The following is a 15,812-nucleotide window of genomic DNA, read 5'->3' as shown; positions in this document are numbered from 1 at the left end:
CCGATTTTGCCAGGAACACATAAGCAAAGCTCCACTGGGGTCCTGGTGACCAGAACACCTTCAGCCCCAAAGAGAAGCGCTGTGGCGTTGGAGGAGGGGAGACCAGAGAGCGAGTGGGTGAGCTCCAGGCCAGGGACAGAGACGACGGCAGCCCCCCCCTCTTCCCCCACCACCACCACACACACACACACACACACACACACACACACACACACACACACACACCAGCTGCCAGGACGCGCGGTGCTGAGCTGCGTCCCGCCCGGGTGCTGGGTGCTGGGTGTTCACTGCTTGTCCGAGTCGCTCAGGTTCACGGACATGCACCTGCACTGCTTCACCTTCTGGATCTTTTTGAGTCGGAAGGGTGGATCCTGGCCGGGGCAGTCGAGCTCCACGATGGCGGAGGTGAGGCGGTGGGGCTTGCAGAAGGCGCAGGATTGGAAGGACTCCTCCTCCTTCTTCACGTGGCGCGGGATGTAGAAGGAGTTGCACTGGCCGTAGCAGAAGCGGTTGATGATGGTGCGGCTGCGGCAGCCCTCCTCGCTCACGGTCTGCCGCAGCGACTGCGTCTTGCACCAGTCACTCTTGAGGTACTTGCGCTCGGTGACCACCAGGGCCTCCTGGCTGGATGCCAGTACTTCCTTGATCTGGTGCTGCCATCTCTCTGAGTTGTTGTTGCTGCTGCCGCCGTCCTTATAAGGCGAGGGGATGGCGCCCGCAGGTCGGTTTTTGCGGGTTTCAGTTACCTTCACCAACAGGGCCACCAGGAACACGGACAGGGACAGCTTCCACAACATCCTGCGACAAGAAGAGTTAGATGGTGGTTAAGAAGAGCGAGAGAGTACAGCTTCCGGTGGTTTCCTGTTAGTGCTGGTGACTGGGTGGCTCCTGGGGGTGTTGGGAGTGAGAAGTGACAAAATCGTACACTTTGGGAAAGTAGAGGACACTTAGGACACTTCCCTAAAGAGTGCGTGGAGACGGGGTGGTCGGCAAGTCATTTACACAACAGTTTGAAAACATATCTAAGTTGAACAACTACCGAGAAATGAAAGCCAAAATCCTTCCACGATGACAGCTCACCGTGGGGATGAGCTGGGGACCTAACTCAAACGGCAGAGGACCAAATTAGCAAGCCACCAGGACCTGAGTTCCGACTCAGTACCCAGGCTCACGCCTGTAACCATAGCTGCTCAGGAGGCTAAGATCTAGAGGATGGTAATTCAAGGCAAGCCAGGCAGAAAAGTCCTGTGAGCATCCATCTCCAATGATCCAGCAACAAAAGGCAGGATTTGGAGCCTGGTGCAGCTAGTAAAAAATGCTGAGCAAGCAAGCCAAACAAACCTGGGGAATAAATAACTAAACAATAAATAAATACATACATATATTTTTTGTATTGGAAATCACTTTCTAGTTGAGAATGTCTTTCAAGGCCTATGAAGTAAAAACTAAATGAGTCCCTTAAAAGCCAAGAGGATGCCTCCAGGTGTAATGGTCCTAACAGCACAGAGGTTAGGCAAAATAGATGATATTCTGTAAAAGGAATAAAATATATAAGCACAGCTGGGATCCCATGGCTCATGCCTGTAATCCTAGCTATTCAAACAACTTAGATCTGAGGAACAAGGTTCAAAGCAGGTGCTAGCTGGCGCTGTTAACTAGCAAAATGCCAGAAGTGGAGAAATGTTTTCAAATGCTAGAGCTCCAGAGTTGAGTGGAGAAAGGTAAGTAAGAGTGCAAGACCTGAGTTCAACCCTCAGTAGCAAAATTAAAGAAAGAAAATGATCAGAGAGAGAGGAAAATTATTTTCTTTTTCTTTGGTAAAAAGATCAGTACAATTATTGGCAGTTTGAGGTTAAGTTTTAAAAGCTGTTTTCTTATGCCATTTAGTTCCATGCATGTGGTGTATGACCACACTTCTAGCACAGCCACAAAGCATGAAGGTATTGGACTAGATCTGATAATTGCAGAATGATTGTGACCTTCATAATCTCTTAAAAAGAGAGTATTTTCCCCAACTCCCCCCCAAGTTGTAAAGTTCATTTTCAACATAGTATCTTGTATATTCTCAATGCTACAATGGGTTAACCTGTATGCTTATTTCAGCATTTTGTTATTTCCTTTCCCTCCTCAAATTAGAAAAAGTATCTATACAAGATGCAGGGCACTGACATCAAATACAGTGAAAACAGGGGTTATATCATGGGGGAAGAACATACAAAAGAAACAAAAACATCACACAATACATTAAAAACTACAGCAAGAAAGATAAAACCTCTTTGTCCCTATCTTGGGGTTCATTTTGCTTAGCATCATTTTATGTGGTCATATGTACATAGCTTTTGACCTTTTCTGCTTGTCCTAGACATATGCTAGCTATTGCAAATAAGGGAAAACATGGGATCTATGCTTCCTTGGACCTGGCTTTCTTCACTTAATATAATTTTTTCCAAGTCTTTCCATTTCCTAACAAATAGGGTAGTATTATTCTTTCTGATGGAAGCATAAGGGATGGTAGGGGAAAAACAAAGAAGGGGGTAACAATTATTGAGAGGAAATGTACTCATTATCTTACTCATGTAACTGTAACCCCTTTGTACAGTATCTTTACAATAAAAATATATATTTAGTTTAAAAAGAGTATTTTGATTTCATTTTCCGCTACAAGCTTGCAAGTCTCAGTCAAGAAAGAGTCTGGACCTCAATCCTTCCTTCCATTTGTAGCCTCAATGCGTTGTTGGTAAGCTCCAAACTGCACATTTACCTTCAATGGGTTGTAATTGTTGTTAGACACAGTCAGATGGACTGGCAGCAAAACCATTTCATGTCAACATTGACAGACCTGATGGTTCAATGTAGTAATTGAAACATGGTAGGTAGACTCTAGTAAGAACTCAAATAGTGTAATTTCTTAGGAAGAAAAAAATCAAGCACCAGGAAATGGGTACTTGCAAGGAGGAGTTTGGGGCCTATGAGAGAGAGGTATACAAAGGAAGAGGAGAACAAGGTGAAATGCAGTCAAGAACTCATGGTATAAATATGCTAGAAACAGTAGCAAAAAAGAAAAAGTTTCTAATATATTTATAAGATGATTTCTTTGTTGCTTGGTATGTCCCTCCCCCATGGTATAACCCCTGTTTTCACTGTATTTGATGTTGGTATCATTTGTGGAGGGGAAGGTAAAAAAATGTTTAAATAGGGATATAGGTGGACCCATTGCAACAATGAGATGTACAAGATGTTATGTTGAAAATAAACTTTACAACTTTGGCATGCGGGGAGGGGGGGAGGGATGGGAGGAGGGAGAGAAGAGAGGGGAAAGGATGGGAAGGGGAAACAAAGGAGGAGGCAACAATACTTGATAAGAAATGCACTCATTACCTTGTCCATGTAATTGTAACCCTTCTGTATGGTATTTTCACAATAAAAAATATTTTTTAAAAAAAAGAATTCATGATATATACTACAAAGTTTTAAAAAAGTGAAAGTCAGATGGGAGGTAAGAATATTGAAAGGGATGACACTGATCTATATTCATTTTAGTCATAAACTACTTTGTTAAATTGCAATTCCTTTGTATAGGTACAGATAATACAAAATTGGGAAGAGTAAAAAAGAATGAAATATGAATTATTTGAGCAGTCTAAGCTAGCCATAAAACACCATGAATCCACCCATACAAAGTATATCTCACAAGAACCTAGAGAAAAAAAAAGCAAAACTCCAAATTTTAGGAAAGGAAAAAATGACTGCGGAGATCTAGGTGACTAGAATCCACTCAGGCTCTTTCTGTCTTTTCTTGAATTTCATTTCTTTTCTCCTATGTGTGAAAGAACAGGGAAGTGGGCAAGAGTCGGCCTACTTGCCATGGTGGCTGTTATGATGCGCCCTCTGTCTTCCAGGGGCACTAAAGCAATTCAGATCATGACACCTAGTCCACTGGCCCTCTTTCATGTTGGGTTCACAGGAAGAGAGCATGCGCCTGTCTCTGCCCTCAGTTCACCAATATCCCATACGTGTCTCAGTGGACCCATCAGGACCTGAATTCGGGCCTTCCAAGTTTTTCTCTGTCCCAAACCCCTTTGCTAGCCAGAGAAACCGCTGGCACAAAATTAACCTCTCAGGAATGTTGCTAAGGCTGCCAGTAATGTCAGCATGAGGATACTTCATTTGACTCTCACATCTTGGATTTGGCTTGTATCAGAAGAAACTCATAAATAAATGCTGCTGGTTTTATTAACCATCCTTCTGGCCTAAGTCTTGTCAATTTGCAAATAGTGCCAGGCCTATAAATGCTGATGGCCTAAAGCAGAATGGGCTGCCCAAAGTTGATTTTGCAAAAAGAGAGGTAGTAGTGAAAGTATTTTGCTCTAACGAAACACTCTGGATTTGGCCTCTGAAGAAATCAGAACAAGAGCTACCCAGGCCAGAACTTCACTGCCTTAGGCAGGGGAAGAATCACAGACCCCTTACTCCCAGCCCATCTTAAAATGGTCAAGATTGGGAATGGAGCTATGTCATAGGACTAGGGCAAGAAAGCTTCCTGATTTCTAAGAAAACCGTAATGCAGTCATCCACCCCTACAGATGTATGCAAATGAGCAAAAGCCAAGGGTGCAATGAGGTGGATAAACTCTCTCGGACTGAACTTGCTAACTCTCAGAGGTCAGGTGGAGGCAGAACTGGGCTGAGAGAGTGAGGAATGAAATGCTTCTGAAACATTTTCCTCTGACCTAAGGATTCCTGGGCATCCTTGAAAGATAGAAGGGAAGCACTGGGGGCTGAATATCCATCCCTAAGCACATCTGGGATAAAATTGCTTCTACCACCCAAGTAAAAAACAAAACAAAACAAAAACCCAAAACTGAAAGCAAACAAAGATTGAAACTCAAACTCCTAACAATGTTAACTACCAGAGATTACTTTTAGAGTTTTAAACAGCAACAGCCTCAACCACTAAAGGTTCCTCAGTTGCCATTTTGATTCCTAAAGCTGGGAGTATAGTGGTTTAGGGACTATTCTCTCTCTCTCGAGAGAGAGATGCGGTTTCCCTGGTTACAACATCCTCCAGGCCTAAAATTGTTGCTGCTGAAGCCATTTACCTCCCTGGTAACTGTAAATTACAAGCACAGCAAGCTACAGCACAGGAGTCAAAGCCATCCTGAGGTCTGGGTTTGCTAATAAGGTGGTATCGGTGCACGGTCAAATTCATCCAATTACATTTTTCCTCTGGATGCTTTTTGCATTGTGAGGCATAATGAATAGTGGAGTGGCCATAAGCTCACAAGGTAAAAAAAAAAATATTTACTCTTTGAGTTTTTACAGAATGGCCAGGTTTGCTCCAAACTTTTTCTGTCTAATTCAATTCTTGCCTTTTAGCAAGTAGGTTCTTCCATTTTTACCACGGAAAAGTAGTTTGCTTTCTTTCAATGTAAAAAAAAGAGATGAGCTCTCTAGCATTTCAAACATAAAATGAGATAAGGAATGTAATAATCCTTTGTACTTACCAGGAAGAGAAAAGCAAGGTTGCTATACAGTATCTTTTCATTTTGGGAAAAAGCAACAATGAATATCTATGCTTATATTTGTACAACATTACAGTCTCCTCCCCTTTCCATCCTTTCTTATACCCCCATTGAGATGGTCAGCATGCTGCCACTGATGCCTAACTTCACTGCTGGTGCATTGTAGGTGTGTGTATGTGTGTGTGTTTGTGCAAATAATCTTCTATATCTATCTATATATATATCTTCTATATCAACTAGTTTTTTAAAAACTATATGTTTTTGATTTTATTCATGTGCACATTTGCAGAAGTCTATTCATTACCATTGCTCCAGGAAACAAAGTTAATTCATTCATCTTCCTGAGAACAGGAGCAGTTCTTTTGCTTCTCCTATTTTGCCAAGAGAACTGCATTAAACAGTTTTATATGTGTTTATTTATGCCCATCTGTTGAAGTTTTTCTAGAAGAGACACTGAGCATTGTACAGCACATGTGCAATATGAGCTTGACAATGTTTTTCCAAGTTTCTTTCCAAGGACTTTCTCCCATCTTCTCTCCCTTGACAACGATTTCTGGCTGCTGAACATACTGCCTAATACTTGGTGTTATAAGATTTATTATCTCTTGCACATCTGAAAACTTTTAAATGGCATCTTAAGTTTAATTGGCATCGATCTGATTACAAGGGGGTTGCTTAGCATGATCAAATGCAGTGGTCCTAAGACTTCAGTTGTAGGATTGATTTGGAGTGATGGCAGTTTATTTAGCTTGAGAGTAATGTAAATTATTAAGGAAAAATATCTACACAAATAAATGTCTAACTACAAATTTTCTGAAATGTCACAAAAAGAATAGATAATGGTTAACAAATTCAAAGCAGGAAGGGCACAGTATCATGTATGACTCAGAAATTTGAAATCCATTTCCTTTTCTAAGTGGTGTGGACTGAATGGAAACCTGACCATCATTTGTTCTCAGGAAGACTCGAAATGATCCTATAACTATACACTTTATGTTCTAGATAGCAGTGGGAATGTGTAATCAATGTTCTGAAATTTGGAAGAAATTGCTGAGATAACTTCAGGATAGGAAAGGTGACATGAAGCAAAATGACAACAGAGTGCTATATTCATAAGGAATGGAAGGAAAGGTCTTTGAAAGAAAGCTCATTTGTACAAGATATTGCTTCTGTCTGTGCCACATCTACTTGGGAATATAGGGGAAATATGTGTTCTGGGCCTTGACCTTCCCTGGCTTGCTTGAAGGCTTCTGTGCCTTTCTCTCTGTAAACTGGTGGCAATTATACTCCCCAAATCCCATATGTGGTGCTGAGTTGGAATGAGACTCAAAATTCAAGTTACAATCTAAGAACTCCTAGAGCAAAGTAAATTATGAGAATTATTTGAAAGGAAAAAAAACAATTTTAAAAATGAAGGATTTCGGGGGGGGGGAAGGGGGGGAAGGAGAAGGATTGGGATTGGGGGGGAGGGGGGAGGCTGGGAAGGGATGTGAAGGGTAAACCAAAGGAGGAGGCTGCAATGCTTGCTAAGAAATGTACGCATTATCCTGCCCATGTAATTGTAACCCCTCTGTACAGTATGTTCACAAATAAAATAAAATTAAATTAAAAAAATGAAGGATTTCATTGCCAATTACATACTTAATGTGCAATCAATAGACAAATTCGTTGTTGTTGCTGTTTTCCAAAAGGAGAAGTAAAACTATTGCCTGGAGACTGGTAATGTGTATAGCATGGATTCTCCCCTTAAACCACCAGCAACCAGGATGATATTGTGAGTCCCAGGGGATCCAAAACAGAAGAACGCCATTTTCCTGGGTGCACAATATAGATACTCTGTCATTATACGTAAAAACAAAATTAGAGAGGCCTGGCTAAGATGGTTTGAGTAAAATAAAAATGATCTCGTTCATGTGCTCTATCAGCCTTCCAACAGAAACACTGATTTCCAGCTTCTTATCCTCACTTCTTATACCCTTCCTCATAAGAATGACAATGAAGCATATGGTAAAGTCTGAGAAGGCTGTGTGCCCCATGGTTACGTTTTCTGGAATTCCTAATAACACAGTTTACCTCTTCCTCTTTTCACTCAGTCTTGCTATCTCCTTTCTTGATTTTTTTGTTCCTTCTCCTGATTTCCTTGAAAGGTTCTTTTCCAACATCCTGTCTTCCACTCTGCCCAGGATTCTGACTCTATATTCACCTACTAAACTACCTTTCCCCAAATGTTGTGTAGGAGCCCAAATTCTCTATGTGCCCACTCATTTGCTCCTCATGTGACAGTTTCTACTGAGTGAACTGCACAACTTTCATCCTTTCAGACAGAAGGCTGAAAGAGCAAGTCTTACTCACTTACTGCCTGCAAGCCAATGTCTTTGTTTATTCTCACTCCAATTTTGCTCATCTTTTGGATTCTAAATTTGCCATATACTCTTCCACATAACACAGAGGGTATCTTTTTAAGATAGGCAAATTATTGAAACTTCAGTGTTAAATAACTCTCTACCAAGTTAATTACATATTTATGCAATTTTCATCAAAAAAATAAAAAGTAATCCATGAAAAAAATGAATTAACTTTTAAAAATTTCATGGCTATAAAATAAAAATTAGTATTTATATATGTACTTTGTATCACAGAAAACAATGCCAGGGTTAAAAAAAAGATAATTTTAAATATAAAACTTACAGGAAAATTAAAATAAAATATGCCCTGCAGGAGAGAAAGATGATGTAAAATTTTCTTTAGGGCAGAACTTATACGTGAATTTTAAAAAATATATAGTAGTGTGGATAAAATAGATCTGGCATTTGTAACCCTTTGAAAGCATTTAAAAATAGTTCTGTATTTTAATTTGAAGCACTCAATTTGTGAATATTATTTAAATGACATCTAATACAAATTTTAGATGTCAATGAAAAAGCACGTCAGAGTTTAGGTAGATGTGGAATAAAGTTGTTGGAGAGCAGTGCATGAAAGCATATTATTAGTTATTTTAAGTATGAGAATTGCATTAATAAGATTGGGAAGGAATTCCTTGACCTCATTAACATGTAAAAAGGCTATGTAAAAGACTATGGCATGTAAAGTTTTTGAAGGAAGACCTGAGTCCTTATTCTGCTCTGATTCACCTACTCATATGTCTCAAATGCTGAAGCCACTCTTTGCTAACAGTTTCTCAATATACTTTTGGTTAATGGGTCCAGAGAGGCCTGGAAAATCCCCTATTAAGTAATATAATTGAAACAAGAAGTCTGGTTTGGTTGGTGTTAATTCTTAGGCACCCTGCCCTTTTCAAGTTAGCTCCTATTAACAACTGATGTTGGATTTAGACAAATTTGAGGGCAAATTCAGGGCTCTGGACCAAAACAAACAAACATAATCAGAGACAAACAGGAGACTAACAACATGCCAGTGGATATAGAGTTATGGAAAAAGTGGAGAAAATGGTGATAAAAGTGTATGAAAAATGAATCTGAATACCAGAAATCCTCTCCACTTACAAGGACATACTAAGCAGCACTTAGTCTTGTGCATAAGTAGATTCATTCATTTATTTTACATGCTCCATAGGCTTTCTTAGGGGTTGGCATATAATGAAAAATAAGACATGAACCTCATCCTTGGAATCACACATATATGCACATAAATAACCTTGGAGATAAGAAAATACATAATCACCTGTTTAAGGAAGGGCATAGGAGCTAGAAAATTTGGAAAGAATTTTAGAAATTTGGGCTTTAATTGACTGAAATTGTCAAAGGAAAGCATGAATAAGGGAGAGAGACAAATCTAGGTATTTACTTTGCCAATTGGATGATTGAGCTGTGATTGGTGTTGGCATTTATCAAGATAAACAAAGATCCAAAGAAGAGCTGGGGACAGAGGAATATAGAGCACAAGAAAAGAAAAAAGAAAGGAAGGAAGGAAGGAATGGAGGAATGAAGGAAGGGAGGAAGGAAGGAAGAAATGAAGAAAGAAGGAGGGAAGGAAGGAAGGAAGGAAGGAAGGAAGGAAGGAAGGAAGGAAGGAAGGAAGGAAGGAAGGAAGGAAAGACAGACAGACATCTGACTCCTACCATGGAACTACTTAGCCACCTCAGTAGGGGTGGTAAGATTCGCTGATGAGTAAGGAAGAGTGGACTGAGGATGGACTCTGTGAAAAGGCCAGCTTTATCATAGGAAAAGGAAAGGAAACTCACCAAGGTGTGTAAGCAGAAGCTGGAGGAGAAAAAGGTTTTAGAAATCAAGTGAAGCAAAGTCTCAAGTCTGCAATGGATGGATAAAGATGGAGAGAGGTAACTGATGGAGGAGTTTCAGAAATAGCAAATAGAAAGCGATACTGCAACGAGGAAGAAATAAAGATGATAATGTGAAATAAACCCTTGTTATTGTGTTTTACATTGTTGCTGATAAGCCATAATTCTTCCACCATTTAAATATTTAACAATCTACTCTGAGTGTATTAAGTGCAATCATGGGGGAGAATAAAAACTTCTTTCTTGTTGTTGTTGTTGTTGTTTGTTTTTTCCCCCTTTTGGTGCTGAAGATTGAGCCTAGACCTTGGTACATGCTAAGCAGATGCTCCACCATTTAACTCTCCCTCTCCAGACATTCTGTTTTCTGAACATTTTACTAAGATATAAGTTACACATCACTGAATCCACTATTTAAAGCCTCCAATCATTGGTTCCTATGAGTCCCCAAGAAGCTCCCAAAATGAAGTGGCCATTCTCTAGCTCTCTCTGTACTCTGCTATGTACCCCTACCCTCCCACATGCTCTCAACAACCACCCATCTACTTTGTATCTCTGTGTTTTCCAGCTATGTACATTTAACTTTTTTTTCCTTTTTATACTTTGAATTACAACCTAAAAATCCAAGGGAAATCATCTTGAAATGCTGAGCACAATAAGGTAAGTACCAAGCAGGTCCATGAAGTTGAAGATCTGTCTTCATTTCTGAGTTATCTTCTGTTTCACAAATAATCTCTTCACATACCCAACTTACTAGTTCTTTAGGTGGAAAAGCTCACTAGAAACCAATGCTGTTTTGCTCACCACCACATTACTAGAATTAAACACAAGTCCCACTACACAGCAGATCACGGATAAATATTTACTGGATAAATGAATGAATATCCAATATTTTTAGCAATTACAGATGTTGTTCTTACTAGTATCCAAAGAGCCATAATATAACTGATATTTGAGAAAGGAAAAGACTGGGAGGTCAGAGGCATCATTCCTTTGCCTTTTATTTGGAAAATAAAGCAAATTTAAGTGTACCATTCATGCAGCAAATATTTACAGACTGCACGTGGGTCCATTCTGCTTTTTATAACTCTCTGTTTAGATCTTCCTTTGGATCAGCCTAATTATAAATAATGTAAATAAAATGGACTTTCATTGAACTTTTGAAGTATTCACAGAGAATGGTTCTTGTTAACATCAAACAGAATCAGTTATACCTTTAGCCAAGCTTACTAAATATTTTTTGATTTGTTGTTTCTGAACACGAACATGACTCATTCTTTTCCACAAAGAAAACTGTATTATAGATTATATAGATATGAAATTCAAAATCAATAGACTTTCTTTTATATGTGTGATCCTCAAATTTCATTATAAACCACACATACCAAAACAATTCCAGGTAAGTGTACTGAGAGAATTCTGACATCCAAGATTTGAGTTTGAACCCGAAAAAGGACACTGTTAATATGCACTCCTTACTCTACAAAGCAGAGCATAGATTATTTTTCTAAAATATAATAATTTGAGCTCTGGTCTCCTGGCCAGGCCAAACTTCATTAATTATGTCTTCGTTAATGAAGACCAGAGAGTAAGGCAATCAATGTTCAAGCTAATTGAGAATTAGATCTACTATTTCTTCTTTGAGCAATTTTCCTGTGTTTATAGTAGAGGACTTCTTTAATGGTTTGTGACGGGACAATGTGAAGAAACTGATTTGCAATGAATTGGAATGTGTGTTTTTACTTAGGATTCCTTTATTATTATTCTGTGCTCTACATAAAACCATTTTAGGACAGGCTCTTGCATTGATGAATTAGGGACTCAGAATTAGCCACACAGATGTTGGGATGTTGATCTTTAACAGCATGAAGAACTCTGACCAAGAACTGACTCACTTGATTCTCCTGACCTTCTTGTCCCTCCTTCCCTTTACTTTTTCATGAAGTTCAGGTCTCCTTCAGGGATCATATATTAACTAGCAGCTTAAAATGCTATTAGGATCTATTATGGTAGAAGGGGCCTTGTAAGGAATTGTATATGGAAATCTTTATAAGGAATTTACTGTAAAGGAAATTGTACATGTTTGCTAGTGGAAGTACCCTTGATGGAAGTGATAGATGTCAAGTGATACTTTTGCTGGAGAGAACATTATCTGGGAGGGAACCTGTGGCCTCTTTCTGGCACAAGCTCAGCAGACCTTTGCTCCTGAGGCACATTTCCACTGAATGACCACAATCCCCAAGAGTCAAGACAAACATATGACAGCCTATGGTATGGAAGTCTCAACTGGGCTTTTTTCAGGGATGCATCAGAGCAAAATGAAGGCCAGTGATCAGATAGGCTGGGAGTGTAAGGGAAGGAAGTAGTCTTCTTTTTACATGCTTTTGGTAAAACCTAAAACAATACTTTAAACATTGACCACTGTGGCTATGGGGGGTGAATATGATCAAATTTATTACATACACAAATGAAAATGTCATAATCAAAATAATCATTTTGTAAAAGGAAAAACATTGCTTAAAAATGATATTCAGGCTGTATCCAGTAAATAGCTGAGCTAGTTGTATACCCCACATCTACCCCCTAACAACCACCATCTGCTGTTTACTTGATATACGGTTTCCTTTTGTAGCAATTTAAAACATTATGGAACTAGATAGAGCTAATAGTCACAAAATTTTGCAAATGTACTAAATGCCCCTGAGTTTTGTATTTCAAGGTTAATTTCTGTTTCCAAGTGATGTTTCTGGCTTATCTTAAACTGCTGGACTCTGGGCTTCAATCTTCAGAGCAGCTGGAACGAGAGAAGCAGTTAATATTTGACTGGCAGTAGTGGCTAATTTTATATTCTGTGAATTTTACTTTATTAAAAGAATCTACTTTCCAAAATCTACTAAAAAATTCTACTATTCTCTAAATCTAATCTAATCTCAAAAGTTCTACTTGATTTTAAATTATATAGTAAGTAGATTATTTTGGTTAAAAACCTGAGATAGATGTACAAGACACTATGTTGAAAATGAACTTTGCAACTTTGGGGGGGGGGCGGTGAGAAGAAGGAAATGGGGATGTGGGGAGGGAAGGGATGGTAGAAGAAAATCAAAGGAGCGGGTAACAATGCTTGATAGGAAATGTACTCACTGCCTTACTCATGTAACTGTAACCCCTCTGTACAGTATCTCTACAGCAAAAATATTAAAAAATGTAACTGAACAAAATTCAAGTATTTTTCTCACAAAAAGGCAATTGGTTCAGAGCACAAGATCTTTATTGCTGAGGAAAATATATAAATGAAGGCTTTGCGTTTATTCTTCAAAGAGAAAAAAAAGGACATTCATATTGAGTGGAGAGTGGTAATATGTATACTCCAAGTTAATGTATGTTACTTTTTAAAAAGTAAATCATTGTATCTTTAATTTACTTACACTCAGCTTCAAAAGCTCAACTGCAAATAACAAAAATAAGTACAAATGATTTTCAAAGATTATATTATCCAGTATCTACCTACCTATCTATCTTCAAAGTACTTATTCTATTTTGGTTGCTTCCAAGTTTCAGTTTGACAAGTAATAATGCTATAATCAGTAATGCATATTAGTGAGGATGACATTGCTATAGTTTGGATTTTAAATGTGCCCCAAAGGATCCAATGTTGGTGACTGGGAAAGCTAGGTGAGATAATTAGAATCATTCAGAAGAATTCTTTAAATTGAGTTCTGGAAGTAACTAAAATTGTCACTTATTTTCCTATTGTCTGGGCCCTTTTCCTATTTTCAAATGAGTTACTTGTTAACCTTGATTAGATTTTCTTAAATTTATGATTTCTTAACCAACGAAGATGTAAAGTTTGCCCTCCATCCCACCCTATCTCCTAAAACTTTTGAATCAGAAACTTTACAAAGACAGGTCCTTTGGAGCCTTGCAGTCCACATTCTATCCAAATAATAGATTTATCTGAATGTTAAATCTAGATATTTCTGAAGTTCCTGTTGCATAATGTACAGCCAGAGGGTTTCATTTGTAAGAATTTTTGTAATTGAGTAAAATTTATTCTCTTCCTGATTAATTGCTATTTTTAATAATAACTAGGCAAGAAGATTTAGAAAATGAATTAAAGTAATAAAACATCTGACCTGCTTCTTATTTTGGACATTGTTTATAAATACTTTTAATTTATAAATATTAATAATTATATATACTTTTATATAATTATATTAAATATATTTTAAATTAAAATCTTAAATATTACAATTGTATAAAAATAAGTTTAATTTATAAATATTAATAATTTCATGTAAGGTTTTTCATGGGAAGTATTCACCGCAGTAGTTCAATTTGCTGGTAGATTTTATCATGTATTTCACTTCAGTTACATGAAGTGAGCCTCCGATATTAGTTGAAATTCTACATTCTCTACAATCTTAATTGTGGAATGCTTCAAAGGGTTCCACCTTGACATTTGTCTCTGACAGAAAGTCATCCATTCTCAACAAATACTGTGAGCCTTCCATGTGCCATCAGGAACTGTGGGAAGCTCTAGGAATGCAGTAATGAAGGTCCCTATTCTCCTAGCAGTCATATTCTAGAAGTGATATTCTAGTGAGTGCACACAGATATTGGCTAGGCCTAAGGGAGTGAGGGTGAACAAAGTACATGGAACCCAGGATGAGGTGCATAGACCCATGGATATGTGATTTGATGGGGTAGGGAGAGCATAAGGCTGCTTTGGATTTTTAGTGAGAAGCCAACACAAGGTTCAAAATAGGAAAGTGATAATATCTAATTTGATTTCAGGGATACAAGTATTGTGATATCTATTTTATTAGAGGTAAGAATAAAGCAAATGTTTTGAACTGAAGACAGAAAGCCACAATTCAACTTTGCCTGTGCTAACTTTGATATGTCTATCAGATATAGAAGTGGAAAGAAGAGTAAAGTGTCTGAATAGAAGTCTAAAATTAAGAGGAGAGGGGAATGTACACACTAAGCAGAGGCAGCATTTGTATATAAGGATAGAGAGGAATGCATTGACAGAGACTAAAGAAGAACAAGAACACAAGGCCTGTTTGTCCAACCTAAAAAGTCCACAGAGAAATAAACAAGGTACAGGAGAAGGAACAGTTGTCATAAAACCCAAGAAAAGCTCTTTCAACTTTTTGAATGCACCTGAGATGAAGTAGGCAATGAAATAAAAATGTCCCATTGATTTGGCAATGTAGAGGTCACAGCTGACTTTCACAAGAACAATTATAACTGAGATGCTTTGAAAGAGATCTGGGATAAGAGGATGTAAGTATAGTATCTACTAGGGATGCTTTTGGAGATTTTGTTATGCTGAGTTGGTAGCTGGAATAGGAAGACAAATACTGAGGATAAAATGGAACTATGGACAGTTTCAGCACAGCTTTGCCCTCCCCTCTATGACACAGCAACAACAATAATAACAACAACTCTACAAGTCTGTAAACCTCAACACAAAGCATGCTCTTAAAAATCAACTAGGGAGTTATCTCTGTAATCCTTGCTAGTCAGGAGGCTGAGATCTGAGGATCCCAGATCAAAACTGGACTAGACAAGAAAGTCCATAAGACTCTTCTCTCCAATCAACCATCAAACATCTGGAAGTGAAGGTCGGACTTAACTAGTAGAGCATCACTCTTGAGCTCAAGAGCTAAAAGACAAGTTCATGTCTTGAGTTCAAACCCAAATATTTTCATACACAAAGTTAAATCAATTGAATAACTTCCGCCACTTCTATTTTTGATTATTTCCTACATGATTTTAATTACATAAACACTGTGGGTCTAATTTCTTTTTGCACCACTTTCTCTCTCCCTAGCTTAAAATAGTAATCACTGTTAATTACCCCCTTTTAGTTAATGAAATGAAAATGGGTGAGTTAAATGGTATCTTGGAAGCACTTTAAGTCCTTGGAGGTACTGAATTACCAGCGAGGATTTTATTCTTTCTCATTTTCTCATTTCCTTTCTCTCTCTAGGAGGGCAGTTTGGGAATGATGTGAGGTTAAGATATATG

General features: G+C 38.3%; 1 protein-coding gene across 2 annotated transcripts in view; it reads right to left on the bottom strand.

Moving 5' to 3' along the window:
• Window positions 1–234: 234 nt before the first annotated feature.
• The window catches only part of Grem2 (gremlin 2, DAN family BMP antagonist), a 93,359-nt gene continuing 77,781 nt past the window's right edge, over window positions 235–15,812 (bottom strand). For both annotated transcript variants that reach the window (XM_042674547.1, XM_042674548.1), the window contains exon 2: window positions 235–798. In XM_042674547.1, coding sequence (XP_042530481.1) covers window positions 285–797 — 513 coding nt within the window. In that variant the 5' untranslated portion in view covers window position 798 and the 3' untranslated portion in view covers window positions 235–284. The remainder of the gene's footprint in view (window positions 799–15,812) is intronic.

The sequence above is a fragment of the Dipodomys spectabilis genome, unplaced genomic scaffold (assembly GCF_019054845.1).
Source record: "Dipodomys spectabilis isolate Male_0828 unplaced genomic scaffold, ASM1905484v1 ptg000019l, whole genome shotgun sequence".
Classification (NCBI taxonomy): domain Eukaryota; kingdom Metazoa; phylum Chordata; class Mammalia; order Rodentia; family Heteromyidae; genus Dipodomys; species Dipodomys spectabilis.
The sequence above is the reverse complement of the archived record's forward strand: the minus strand, read 5'-3'. Positions and strand labels throughout refer to the sequence as shown.